Genomic DNA, 14,337 nt, shown 5'->3' with positions numbered 1-14,337 from the left:
GAGAGAGAGAGAGAGAGAGAGAGAGAGAGAGAGAGAGAAGAATATAGCAATCAGAAGATACATTTGTCATGCAAACATGAAGCCCTGACTTTGACCCCAAACCCACATTCTGAAAAAAAGCTGGGTGCAGTGATGTGTTCTTGTAATTGCACAGTAGAGAGATCCCTGGGATTTGCTGGGCCAACCAGCCTAGCCTAATCAGTGAGTTCCAGACCCTGTATCGAAAACCAAGGTAACAGTGCCTCTAGTAATGACACCTGAGGTTGACTTCTGGTTTCTATACCCATGTTCACATGCACACATACTTGTGCACCTGCACACATATACACACAATTCACCCCTCAATATCATTTTAGTCATTAATAGGCAAGCCTTGGGCAAGTTCCAGGTAAACTTTAAGGTCTGGGGTTTCTTGATCTGTGCAGTGACTTAGAGAGCCTTTAGGATCTGTTTCTAATCTTATGTGATCATGTGTCTTTCTGAGCAGGGACTGCAACTCTTTCCACGAAAATTCCTGGTGTTTCTCAGCATCCTATGCTAATACCTTATACTAATGCCAGTACACCTAAGAATTAAAAACAGAGGCATTACTAGAATCAGACCAGAGTTTACTCTTAGATTAGCTGCAAGAATATATGCCTAGTAGCTTTATCTCGGGCTAGAAGCTGTGAACTTGTGTCCAGGGACAGCAGCTAAAGTGAAGTACAAATGTGACCAAATCATGACCCATATTAGCACGGCAGGAGAGGCTCCACGGTCTCTGCTATGTCTTCTGCCATGTGCCTTCTCCCTAGTGCCTTGTTGTTGCTAAAATTCCTTCCCTGGGCAAGACAGAAACAAAGTGAACAGCATCTCCCCCTCCCCCTGAAGTCCTAAGGACAAACTGTACATAATTCCAACAACGTTCACTTCAGGGAACCAATGAGCTTATTAGGCTTACTTACATAGCGTAGGTGAGGAGTTATCAGCAGGACCACAGACAGACAACCTTAAAGCAACCATACTGGAAGGTCTGCACTCAGCATGGACAGTGCCTTTCCCGTGGCTATCTACATACATGGAACCCCTTCTCCTCCTGATTCCCTCCCACTTATATCCTCTAGTCCCACCCAGAAGACCATGTGCAACAGATGCAGAATTGCATGCAATTGGTTGGGAGGAGTGGCTGGATACTGAGGTGAGGATCCCATGACCCTCTCTACCCTTCCTTTTATGAGGGAAGGGAGACAAAGTCAATAGGTACATATGTGATAATCTTTTGTAAACCAGCCCAGCAGAATGCCCAAAGATGTGGCAGTTTTGGCTGGAAGGAATAGTCTTGTTCAACCCCTGTCTCCAAAGAAAAATACACAGGTTGACAGGCAGTCTCCTTATAATTGGCCTTTCAGTACACCTGAATTTCAGTGACAGATGAAGCCTAAAGTGTAAAGTGCCTGTCTGCCACCTTCAATCATTAACAGAAATATACCAAAACAACCAACCACAACCAACCAACTAACCAACCAAACAAACCCAGCAAAAGTGATGAGAAGTGACCACTTAAGTCCCTGCTTAGAAGCCAGGACCTATTTTTCCAGCATCTATGTCTAGCTCTTCAGCAAACCCAAGCTTCCTAGGGAGTAAACCAGTTAACTAGTCACAAGCATACTAGAATCAGACCAAACAGATAGATTAACTACAAAATTTCCAAAACTCACATACTTTTGGTATGAAAGAAATGATTCAGGGTTTGTGGGAACCAGAGTTCACAGAAAATATCTGCCTTGCCTCTCTTCAGGTTTTACCACATGGGTTGTAGAAGGCAATGTTCAAAATGGGCCAGGACTTGGCCTGCTACTACAATCAAGAAACTTCACATGAGCCAATTCATGGCCAGGTGAGACATTTCTCTTTCAGTCACAATGTGTACCGAGGACAATGACTCCACTACAGTACTGACTGTACAGCAGGCCCAGTCCTAAGCATGGTACCTAGAGGAACTCTCTTTAACCCTCCTCAGACCTCACTGTTCTTGTATCTCTGAACAGACCAAGAGACTGGAGGTTACAAGGCTTGAGTAAACAATCTGAGACTACCCAACTAGTTAGAGACGGTGTGAGGACTGGACCCTGCCATAAAGCTCTAATGTTCACAGAACTGGTATCTGAAATGGTTCACAGACACAAAGGCCAGAGTCTAGAGTTCCAACATGACCCATCCCAAGTAGAGAATGACAGCTGTAACTCTGTCAAGTACATCTCAATCTCACGTGGCGTTTCCCCTCCATATTCCCCCCACCCCACCCCCACACACAGAGAAAGAGGGGAGAGGGGGGGAGAGAGAGAGAGAGAGAGAGAGAGAGAGAGAGAGAGAGAGAGAGAGAGACAGAGAGAGAGAGAGAGAGAGAGAGAGAGAGAGAGAGAGAGAAGTTAAAAACATAAAACTTCCCTTTGATTATTTATGCTCTTGTAATTTATCTTATTTATCTTATTTTATGACTGGGTAATCTGCTTTAACTGACTTCAATTTATATATCTAAATAACAAGAGACTAGATCAGGTGATCTCTAAGATCTGCATAATGCCAATATGCTATGGTCTTTAATGCAGAAATATGAGTGTTTTCTTGAATCACAAATCTGTCTTTTCACTGTCCCTGAAGTCCCAAAGCTATTTTTCTCTAAGATTGTTAAACTGTCTCCCATCTATCTATACTCATATCGCAAGACCTGTTTTCTCTATTATTTCACTTAGGCCACATTGCTCCAGGATATCTGCTATCTCACAGAAATTTCACACTGCGACCAGTCTCCACTGACAGCACTCTACTGACAGTGCCCAGTAGATGGGAGATGTAGGTTTTACCTTTTTTTTTTTTTTTTTTGGTTTTTCGAGACAGGGTTTCTCTGTCTGTCCTGGAACTCACTCTGTAGACCAGGCTGGCCTCAAACTCAGAAATCCGCCTGCCTCTGCCTCCCGATTGCTGGGGTTAAAGGCGTGTGTCACTACACCTGGTTGGTTTTACATTTTTGTTCTGCGTATTTTTATTTCACCAGCCAGACTAACCTCTCAGTGGGCATGCCACAGTTGCTCAGCAATACCGGTTTGGTGATGGGTAAGGGGTAACCTTACAGCCAGTAAGTAAACCAGTGGTGGAAGTCTACTGTGATGCTGGGAAGGCAGTAGCTCCATTCTTGTTCTCCCCTCTTACATGTACATATTTGTAAACATAAAATTTATCATCCCAGAGCCTGACTCAAGTGAGACTCAGTGAGTCAGGAAAAGAAAAAGAAGGCATGAGGTTAGAAGGTGTGTGTATGCTGAAGGCAGAGAGAACTTAGGAGCAGGTGGGATAGGTATGATTCAAAATACAGTGTATATAGCTCTGAAGTTAAAGGATAAATAAAAAAATAGTATTGAAAATGTATTAAGACAAGAAAATAGAAGGAAACTATTTGGGATAAGAGGGTCAGTGAGGCATAAAAAGGAAAAACAAGAGTAAATAAAAGGTGAGTATGATCAAATTATATGATAGACATTTATGAAATTGTCATAATGAAACATTACTTTATATGGTGAATATGTGCTAATAATAAGCTTTTACGTCTGTGGGATGTTAACAGATGTTACTTAAGACAAGTGCTTTGAGGTAAAGTTAGTTTGGAATGTATTGGTTTCCTTTACTGTGAGACTCCTAAGAAATTTAAATAATATGCAAAGTTTGAAATGTCTATGATGTGACTTTTCAGGGTGTGGTAATGAATATGCAAGAAGTTTAACCTACATGGGATGAGTTTTTAAGCCTTGTTTTGGAAAGTAGTCCTTTACAGCAGTGGTTCCCACATCCCAGTTAATGAAGGGCAGCATTAGGTATCATTTGGCAAGCTTATTAAAACAATGACTCACAGGCCACACCCTGGTTGGGGAGGGGAGAACACATCATTCAAATGAACAAACTGAAGTGGTACTGATGCACACTCAGCTCTGGGGATTAGAGCGCTACGGATCGTAATATAATTGAACGAGTGTCTGAAAGGCTGGGAATGTAGATAAGTTGACAGAGTACTTGCCTAGCATGCCCAGGGTACTAGGTTCCACTCCTAGCACTGCATAGGGAGTGGTGCTGCACACCTGTAATACCAGCACTTGGAGAGCAGAAGCAGGAGGACTCGAAGTTTAAGGCTATCCTCAGTGCCAACCGGGACTACATGACCCTGTGTTACATGTATATTTAGGGCTATGTCAATGCCAAGCAGTGAGAAAGGACGTATAGAATAGTTCAGAGAATAGCATTTGCTACGATTTGGACATGAAGTCTTCCTCTGGATCCTTGGTCTCCAGCGTATGAATCCACTCACTGTGAGGTGACTGGGTCACGAGGGCTCTGCCATACCCAGCGCATTAACTTCTTGAAAGAATTATGCTTGACAGCGTGTACAGGAAGATGGGGGCCTAGTGTCTGATGTCAGCCATGGGGACAGGGTTGGGAAGGATGTTTTCTCCTTGGCCCTTTGACAGCTGCTCCTCAGCTGTCACAAGTTGGTCAGCTCTGTTCCATCACATACTTCCTGCTATGCTGCTCTGCCTCACCATGACCTAGAAACAATGGAGCCAAGAAGCCATATACTGAAACTAAATAAACTGATGTCAGCTATTTCGCCACTGTGATGTCTGACTAAGTTGTTTTATTCATTAAAGAAAAGTGCATATATTCATACCTTTATGAAAATAATGCTAAATGGTGGAAGTGTTGGCCAGTTTAAACCTGCTGCTACAATGAATGTCCAGAACAGACAACCTTCGGACTCTCCGAGAGCAGCCTATCCTTATTACACACTGAAAGCAAAGCGCAGTGACGGGCAACCCATCACTTGCTCTTCATGGTCAGCTCTCTTACCAGAGTTGATGACCGATGGCCAGTTGCTAAACACACACAGAGCTGCCATCCTCCTACATAATTTCTCCTAGATAGAGCTCTCAAACTTTCCTTCACATGATAGCGTCTCACAGCAGGAACCTGGGCTCTTCCTTTTAAAATACTATGTGCTTATCCCTCGGGGCTCCAATGTAAATCTCCTGGCCAATAAGTCATTTCAGTGTTGAAGCAAAGAACCTACTATGCTTACTGATAACTACACATTTGTACCATCTTTTAGGGTTTTTTGGGTTGTTGTTTTTTTTTTTTTTTTTTTNTCCTGGAACTCACTCTATAGACCAGGCTGGCCTCGAACTCAGAAATCCGCCTGCCTCTGCCTCCCAAGTGCTGGGATTAAAGGCGTGCGCCACCACACCCGTCTAGTTTATTCATTTATTGATGGAGTCTTTTGTATCAAGGATGGCTTCTAACTTGCTATGTAGCTGGGAATGACCTCAAACTTCGGATCCTGTCTTAACCTCCTGAGTTTTGGGATCACAGCAGGTTTACGTGGTGCTGGGCATGGAACCCAGCGGTTCACGCTTGCTAAACAAGCAGTTTCTCAGCTAATGTGCAGTCCCGGGCCTGCACCATGCTCTGTGTTTACAGGATATTTCGCACGAATGATACCCGAGCTGCATTCACAGAAGCCTTCAGTGTTAAATAGGCACAGTCACTTCCACAGAGCAAATAAGAGCACTGAACTGTCCTGCACTAACAGTGAGAAAAGCAAAGAATGTGCTAAGGCTCCTCCATGCAAAGCAAATGATTACTATGAAAAGTACAGAGGCGATACCCAAGAAAAAGCTAACCGCAGGTCTATCTAGAGCAAATTCATGATACTAGGACTCTACACACTAACACACTAACAGCCGTGGAGCAGCCTCACACACTCAATGCTGGATGACTACCAGGCCCGTTCCTCATGTGCAGAGAAGTTAAACAGCAAGTCTGACCAACTCAGCTGTGAAGCAGGAGTCAAATGCCAGGCGGTTCTCAGCTGAGAACATTCTTCACCAGCATGTCTTACTACTGCCATGAGTCCGGGGTGGGACTCCCACAGCCATGGAGCCCCCCCACAGCCATGTTACCTCTTTGATTCGCTTGACTAGAGCATTCTGATCGAAAGCAACTGCCTCTGCGCACTGGTGCAGGTGGTCCTGGTACCGGAGGCAGAGCTGCAACACCTGCTGAGAGTCTAGCTTCTCCAGTTTGGCATTGGTTGGGGAAGTCTGTCCACTCAAGAGCCCTTTAGAGGAGAGAAATGGAAACAGTGTAAGGAGAAATACTGCTGATGCACTTGTGACTAACCTAGCTGAAGTCCATGGAGTCAGGGAAAATTCATTTCATTTTGCACCTTCTGCTCTATGTAAATGAATGTCATTGCATCCTTGATAGCTCTACTGCCTTTGGTGGAGTCCCAGCCACCTATCAGCTGCCTTCTTTTGCCCCCTGCTCCCTGTGCATTACTTTCTCAGCCTATTTTACACAAGAGGGAACCAGGCATAACCCTCTGATTATCACAAAGGGAATCAGTGGCCCCCTCACACTGTGCTCCTGGCCTTATCACATGACTATAAAGTATCAGGGGCATAACCCCTTTTGACTGAAAAGGATGGAAGTGCATTGGTTACTAATATGGTTATCTGAGAAACTGAGAAAAATGTGTAAGGAAATCTTACGAATTTGATAACAAAATTAGAACAAAGGCCAGAGTGCAAGCTAAGCAGCCTGAAATGGTTTATCTTTTCCTAAAATTGGTTTCTTTAGGCATACAGCCTCACTAAGCAAAGAAGGCTATGTTCTCCACATATTTATATTGAACCACCGTGCTTTCCTATAGATGCACATGGTGGGGTAAAATTACAACCATCTCCTGCAGAAGAAACCAGTTCAATTACAGATGCTGCTTACACTTGCCTATGGTCAGAAGGCAAAGCCCTGACCTGAATTTAAGCCCATGCACTTTTGGTTGCTAGGGCAACAGTTCTGCAACTGTGGTATCAAGCCAGCTCCTCCTGTACATTCTCACGAAATACTGGCATTTTATCTATTGTTATTAACCTATTCAAAGTTAAGTCTGATAAAATTCTTTAGTGTTAAATAATTGCATGCCTCTCAAAAAATCAAAATAATAGTAACATTTTACAGATTAACATATAAACTATTTTGAGAAAAATGTTTCTATTTTCCAAAACAAAAAAGACAGAAGGGTTATACTGGTTTATATCTTCCCAAGTCTTTTTAGTGTTTTGCTTAATAGAAAACAATAAATTCTCATATCTCCTCTGTATGTAAGTTGCCATTCCTTCTCACAAAGTCTCTAGGAAGCTCTCCTGGACACTTCCTAGATTGACAGTGGCTTGCAGATGGTGTCCAAGTATTGACCTCAGAGACTTCCCTTGGAAGTCTTGGGACTCCTGGGACACATGTGCCCAGCTGGCACATTCTGAAAATCGCTCATTATACCCTATCACGAAGTTCTTGGACTAGAGCACAAGGAGTATTGAGACATGTGACACTGGGCATGGGCTGAGCCTCCTGTGCCAAAACTCATCCTGTTCTCGCCTACCATCAGCCCCTTGCTGCTCCCATACATGGAAACTCAACCCAAAATCCTTCCCCAGCAGGACGATACACAGATGACACACATACAGCTGGGCTGTGCCTGAGAATGCTCAGGCATGCTACACAGTGCTGCTCTCATCTTCATGGGACTCGGCCCTAGAGAGGGTGTAACACGAGGATCAGAAGTTCAAGGTCATCATCATACGATGAATTCAAGGTCAACCTGAGCTATACAAGATAGTTTCAAACAAAAATAAAGAATGAATTATATGCCAGGCTAGAATTTATGGTTTAATTATTGATTTGTAAGTAGGATTTTTCTTTATAACCTTTTTTGCACAATTTTCAAAGTATAGAAAACCAGGAAGAAACCCAGACACATCTAGGTTCCATTTTATAATATCCAGACCTCACTACATAATTGTTTCTTCTTCTGAGCCATTAAAAATAAGCAGACATTATCTGGGCAGTGTAGTGCAAGCCTTTAGTCCCAAAACTTGGGAAGTAGAGGCAGGTGGATCTCTGAGTTTGAGGCCAGCATGGTCTACAGAGTAAGTTACAGGACAGCCAGGGCTACACAAAACCCCATCTTCAAAACAAACAAACAAACAAACAAACCAACCAACCAAAAAAAAAAAGCAGAGATCAGGATACCTCAGTCCATAAAAGATTTCTGTCTACATACTTATGGTTAATTTTTCATGTTAAATAAATTAAGTTTCTACATTAGTTTGGAGCAGAGCCACTTCCTTTGTTTTCTAGTTGTCTTTAGGTTGTAACAGATTCACACAAAAGGGACATTATTGCGCTAAGACCCGACCTAACAGATTCTGTTTATGAAGTGGTAGATCTGCATATGGCAAACACGGGACATATCTCCCAAGATCATGTTGAGACCATTCCTTTTGAACAAAACTAAGGCGTGGGCTCCAGGGAGTGGGCGAGGACGCAGACAGAAGTTAACAGAGCCAACGAACTGCCTACTATATCCACCTCTTCATGTAAAGTGCTGCGTGGAAAAATCATCAAGGTTAGAAACTGGGTGACCATTTCTCTGAGTTCTTTTATGATAAACACCATTAAGAATTAAAACATAAAGCATGGTCCAGGACTGTGTGGTTATTAAATTAGGCTATTGCCAAACTGAGTTTCTCAACCCTGAGAGCTTAGTTTTAGAATTACGAATTAATGGTATAATGTTAGACACATATTTTTAAAATGACTGAATAGAGAAAGTAGACTCTATGACTTTGTCAAAAGTTACTGGAAGGTATAATTAAACAACAATAGCATATTTTTTAAAAAGAAAAAGAAGTCCCTCTGTGTGAAGTAAATGCTAATGTCTTCCCCAAATTGTCACTGGAAATCCTACAGAACAAATCCTTGTTCCCGCCTCCCAGTGTTAGAGCTATAGGTGTGCACCATGTGTGTGTGAGCACACTTGAGTACCTCAGTACTAATCTGGAGGTCAGAGGACAACTTGTTTTACATAAACCTTTCAATACTTTTAGCCTTTAAATGTTTTTATTTATTCCTTGAGAATGTCATTCATGTATAAAATAAACTTTGATAATATTCACTGTTCTCAGAGCCTCTTCCCATGTACCTCTCTTAACTTTTTTTTTTAAACCATTGGATCCCATGAGTTCTGCTTATGTGTATAGAGGTATGGGACTATCCACTGGAACCTGGTCAGTCTACCAGGAACCACACCCCTAATGAAAACCGACTTTCCTTCTCTAGTAGCCATCAACTCCATCTGGAGGACAACTTTTGGGAGTTTGTCTTAGGGATCAAACTCAAGCTATAAACAGCTCTGCAGCAAACACCTTTACCTGCAGGATCTCCTTGCCAATCCCATGCTTGGCTTTTTCTGTAAATTCTAGGAGTCCAACTGAGGTCCTCATGCTTTGCAGCAAACACTTTACCCAGGAGTCAATTTCCCGGTCCCTACTCTTTCCTCTCTACAGCAAAGATGCTTTCTTACATTATTTACTTAGTGGGTGGAAGGGTGTGGGTGCACATGTACTAAATGCCTTGCCCTGCTCTGTCAGCCTGTCCATCTTCCTCTTCCCTTTCTAAGCAATCAGAATGATGGGGCTGGTAGGGCCGGGGAGGTGGCCCAACTGGTCCAGTGCTTGGCTTGTTGAGTATGTAGTAGAGCCTGTACCTGGATGGTCAGAAAGTGATGGGGAACTGCCTTGTAAACAATCACTGTGCTGTGTTCACCAGCGTAATATTATCCTTACCTAGACCCAAGGAAACGAAGGGGAACCAGCACATTATAAGGCCAGCAGTGCTCCCCTGTGCAAACCAGAAAGAAAGTATCTCCAGTCAACTCACAGAATCTGACCTGTGCTACCAGGTGCTGGATGTGCTATGTCGCAGTGAGCCGTGAACTCACCTCCCCTAAAAGAGCTTCAGCCTTCTGAAAACTCTAGAACTCACTGGTGCTGATTACAAGGGCACATCGCATCTAGCCTAAGTCCAAGCCATGTGGCCTAGAAAGGTCACATCCTCACGCATGTGTGTGTGTGTGTGTGTGTGTGTGTGTGTGTGTGTGTGTGAGAGAGAGAGAGAGAGAGAGAGAGAGAGAGAGAGAGAGAGAGAGAATCACTATGTGGCCCAGGCAAACCTTTGGACCTGCTGCAATTCTCCTGCCTCAGCTTTTTGAGTGCTGAGATTATAACTGTGTCTCCATCACACCCAGTGCATGACATATATTTTACTCCTATTACTGCAAAGAAATGAGCTCCTTTTTGCCTTTGAAGTAAACTTACGTGTCACCCTTGATTGAGATAGGTACAGCTTCTAAGTGAATCTTTATCTATCAATTGTTTTACGGCAGCCTTTGAAAGTGCAGAAAGGCAGTTATATGGAACTACAAGATAAAGAGACACTAAAGATCAACAAGACCATGTAGTAAACTTTGCTCCTTCTCCTAGCAACTTCATGTAAACACACACAATGTATCCCATCATCATCTGGTCAGAGCTTGACTGAGCTACAACAATAAATGACATATCAGTGGGTCCATTAGTTAGTTCTCTGACCCCTGGCCCCAAGTTCACTGTGATAATATATCTCAATCTCTAAGAAACCATAAACACAAAGATTTCCACCAGGTGGCTGAAAGAATGGGCTTCTACATTCTAAGTCTCTGAATGCATGAAGAAGAGACTCCAGTTCGATTTCAATGCTCCCCCACCCCCTCGCGCCACTCTCTTTAAGTCACACAGCTGTGAAAGCATGCTTCTTTGTAGAAAATGTGCTCAATAACACTCATAAGAAATAGCATGAATATCAATACCCTCCTTTCATTCTGTACTGCAGTTTCTCCAGAAGCAGAAAGGCACCACAAAGAGGACAGGGAGAGCTGGGCCATCCTAGGAGGTTATATGCTGCTGCCTCCAAAGCAAAGAGAACAGCTGAGCATGGCAAGTGGAAGCCAGCAGAAGCCACACACTACCAGAAAATCACACAAATAGTTTGAACAGGACCATGTGTAGTTCATGTTGAAATTAATGTAATTAAGGTTAGGGAAATGGGTTTGTAAACTGGTTAAATCAACAGCGTTAGAACAAAAACCTGCCTTTAAGTTTCAACTCTGACTATTCTTCCATTATCAGCAACCTTCATTAGCAAATGAGGAAATGCTGAACCAGATATTTATACAGCAGTTAAATGAGATCCTGTATGTAACAGATTTAAACTAAGAAAGAGGGAGAGGAAAAGAAAAAGTAATTGTTATTGTTAATGGCAAAGGAGAGCTAAGTGCACTCAGCCACTTTTTATTTATGACTTGTTAAAAAACCAAACACTAAACTGAGTAGTACCCTGGACACTCGGGGATGAGTCTACCCACTGAGTATAAAAATACACAGAAAGTTTACCTCTCCTACCAATGTTTATGTATAAAGTTTCTCTATAGACAAGATAAAATAAAATACATTAGAAGAAAATAAAGAATCTAAGCAGAGTAGGCTAGAAAGCTGGCCCAGCAGTGAAGAGCACTGGGCTGCTTTTCCACAGGACTTGGGTCCTATTCCCAGTACCTACATGGCAGCTCACAATGTCTGACGCTCCAGTTCCAGGGGATGTGCCCTCTTCTCACCACAGATACACATGAGGGTACACACTCAGACACACATGCAAGCAGATGCTAATACAGAAAATAATACAATAAATAATTCTAAAATTCTATGAATCAAAAATAAGAATACTTCAATAAGGAATTCCCAAACAGAAATCTGCGGTGGTTAACACTGTTACCTTGACAGCCTTTCAGAACCACACAGGAACCATTCCTCTGGGCACAGCAAGTTTCTAAAGTGGGTTACAGTTGAGTAGGAAAACTAAAATTCAGGCACCAACATTTCAGGACTGAATAAAGGGGAAAGTACTTAGAAGCAGCATGCATCACTGTGCTTCCTGGCTGGACACAAAGGCCCAAAGGCTGCCTTGCCTCCCTGCTGTGACACACTGTGCCTCCATCTGTGAGCCTAGGTAAAGTACACCGACCCTTAGTTAAGCTGTTTTTGTCAGAACAATGGAAAACGAGAGGGCTTGAGGGAAAAGCTGTCTCTCAATAGCTCCGTGGTACTTACTGCTCTTCCAGGGGACCTGAGTACAGTTGCCAGCACTACATGGGTGTCCCACACTCTCCTGTAACTCCAGCTGCCAGCACTACACTGGGTGTCCCACACTCTCCTGTAACTCCAGCTGCCAGCACTACATGGGTGTCCCACACTCTCCTGTAACTCCAGCTGCCAGCACTACACTGGGTGTCCCACACTCTCCTCTAACTCCAGCTGCCAGCACTACACTGGGTGTCCCACACTCTCCTGTAACTCCAGCTGCCAGCACTACACTGGGTGTCCCACAGTCTCCTCTAACTCCAGCTGCCAGCACTACACTGGGTGTCCTACAGTCTCCTCTAACTCCAACTGTAAGGGAGTCTTCTAGCTTCCTCTGACACCTGCAAGCAAATGGTATTCACTCATGGAAATAGACATATGTGCACATAAATAAGACAATAAAAATAAATCTTTTTTAGAAAGAAAAAGGTAGAGGGAGGGAAGGAGAGTGGGAAGGAGAGGGAGAGAAGGAAAAGGAGGAGAGGGCAAAAGAGAGAGAGATCCCTTCCAGTTCTGAGATCCTATGAGCCTTATATGCTACAAGACACAAATAACTTTCTGGTGCTCATGGAAGAATAGAGTTTTGCTCTAATAGTAATGCCCCTAAAAACCAATTCCAAATTGAGGTAAGAGACGGATTGACCACTCAACTCAAACAGGAGTGAATATGAATGGATGGATGCCCTAATTCTGAACCTTGTTCTTCTCCTCTCTCAGTTCTTTTCCTTCCTGGATGCTCTGCTCACAACCTTATTGGATCAACACCATAAACATTCCCTGACCTCTCCTGCAGAGCTATCCCAGAGAAACAATCTTAGATGAAGATTTACATGGCCATATTTTTATAAAAATTCCAGTGTTATTTGAGTGTCCTCAAACAAGACAATGGTAATGATTAAAATGGTGTTTTTAGATCATTTCCAAATGATATGGCGAATGTCAGAATGTTAATCAAAACTGTGAAATAAAATACACATTCAGAATAATTCTAGCTATAAGCAAATGCATGTCCTGATGTCTGCCCACAGGAAGAAGGAAGAGCACATGATGATGTTATTGGTTGGCCTATACGGGACAATGCTTTACTTTTCTTTTCTGTAATTGTTTTCCCATTTCTTTAAAATAAACCAATCATTTGTTATCAAAATATGAGCACAAGAAGCTGTATTATAGCTATCTTGGATTTGTGACACAAGAAGTACAATAAATCCTTTCAAAGAAGGAAGGCTGGAATTAAAAAGTCCGGTTTGTGTCTCAGCCTGTGCTTTCGGTGGTTGCTAGGCGTACTGCTACCTTTAAATTAATTGGTAAGCATGGGACAGCTGGGCAATATCCGCTTTTATTGAGGATGTGGGACAACAGGAACTCAGGAACATAGGAAGCAAGGATATAAACTGACATAAATACTTTGAAGGGTAAGTTGAGTGTGGTAAAGCAAAAACACGTGCACTCTGGGACAGCAGCTTGTCACCCGTTACCTGCTTTAGAGAAAACTCTTATGCATGTGTAAAAAGTGTGAGAAAGGATGTCTGCTGCAGAATTTTCAATAGTGAGACAACAGAAAACTCAATCATTAACAGGACCAGGCTAAATACACAGTAATGGATAAATAAGGTGTATCTCAATATCATAAGCAAGGAAAACATTCCAGAAGCGTATGGAGCATGCACATAGATTACTATTCATACACAAGTGAAATGCATATATCCTGCAGAGATGTGCAGATGTACAGGAAAAAGCAGTCCTGAAAAACACAAGAGGCAGATGATGATTTCCTATATTGTGCTCTTTAGGCACAAAGTCAGAATATCAGAGAATGCTAAAAAGGATGGTGTATTAGTTTCTTTTCTTGATGCTACAACCAAATATCTATCAAGAAGAAATCTGAGATAGAAGGGATGTTGTTAGCTCACAGTCTGAGGAGCCACAGTCTACTGTGGTAGGGCAAGCACAGCATCAGGAGGTTTGAGGAGGGTGGGATGTGTAGCAGCTACCTCCTCACATGTCTACACAGCAGGATGCAGAGCGGCGATGAACACTGCTACTGTACTGCCTTTACTACTTCCCCTATTTTCATCCAGGCCAGGCCACGCCCATGGGATGCTGGTGTCCACACTCAGGGCAGGTCCTTCCCCTTGTCCTCTCTGGACACATGCACAGACACAACTGAAAGTTGTCACTAATGTCCTAGACATGAATTAATTTTTTTTTTTTTTTTTTTTTTTTTTTTTTTTTTTTT

The 14,337-nt window shown here is 42.8% G+C and overlaps 1 protein-coding gene across 1 annotated transcript in view; it reads right to left on the bottom strand.

Annotated features, from left to right (window-relative positions):
* Borcs5 (BLOC-1 related complex subunit 5) overlaps window positions 1-14,337 on the bottom strand; it is a 64,241-nt gene that overhangs the window by 14,635 nt on the left and 35,269 nt on the right. The window contains exon 3 of the mRNA XM_021165048.1: window positions 5,985-6,142. Coding sequence (XP_021020707.1) covers window positions 5,985-6,142 — 158 coding nt within the window. The remainder of the gene's footprint in view (window positions 1-5,984; window positions 6,143-14,337) is intronic.

The sequence above is a fragment of the Mus caroli genome, chromosome 6 (genome assembly GCF_900094665.2).
Source record: "Mus caroli chromosome 6, CAROLI_EIJ_v1.1, whole genome shotgun sequence".
In the NCBI taxonomy this organism is placed as follows: domain Eukaryota; kingdom Metazoa; phylum Chordata; class Mammalia; order Rodentia; family Muridae; genus Mus; species Mus caroli.
Note: the sequence above shows the minus strand (reverse complement) of the source record. Positions and strands in the feature narration are given on the sequence as shown.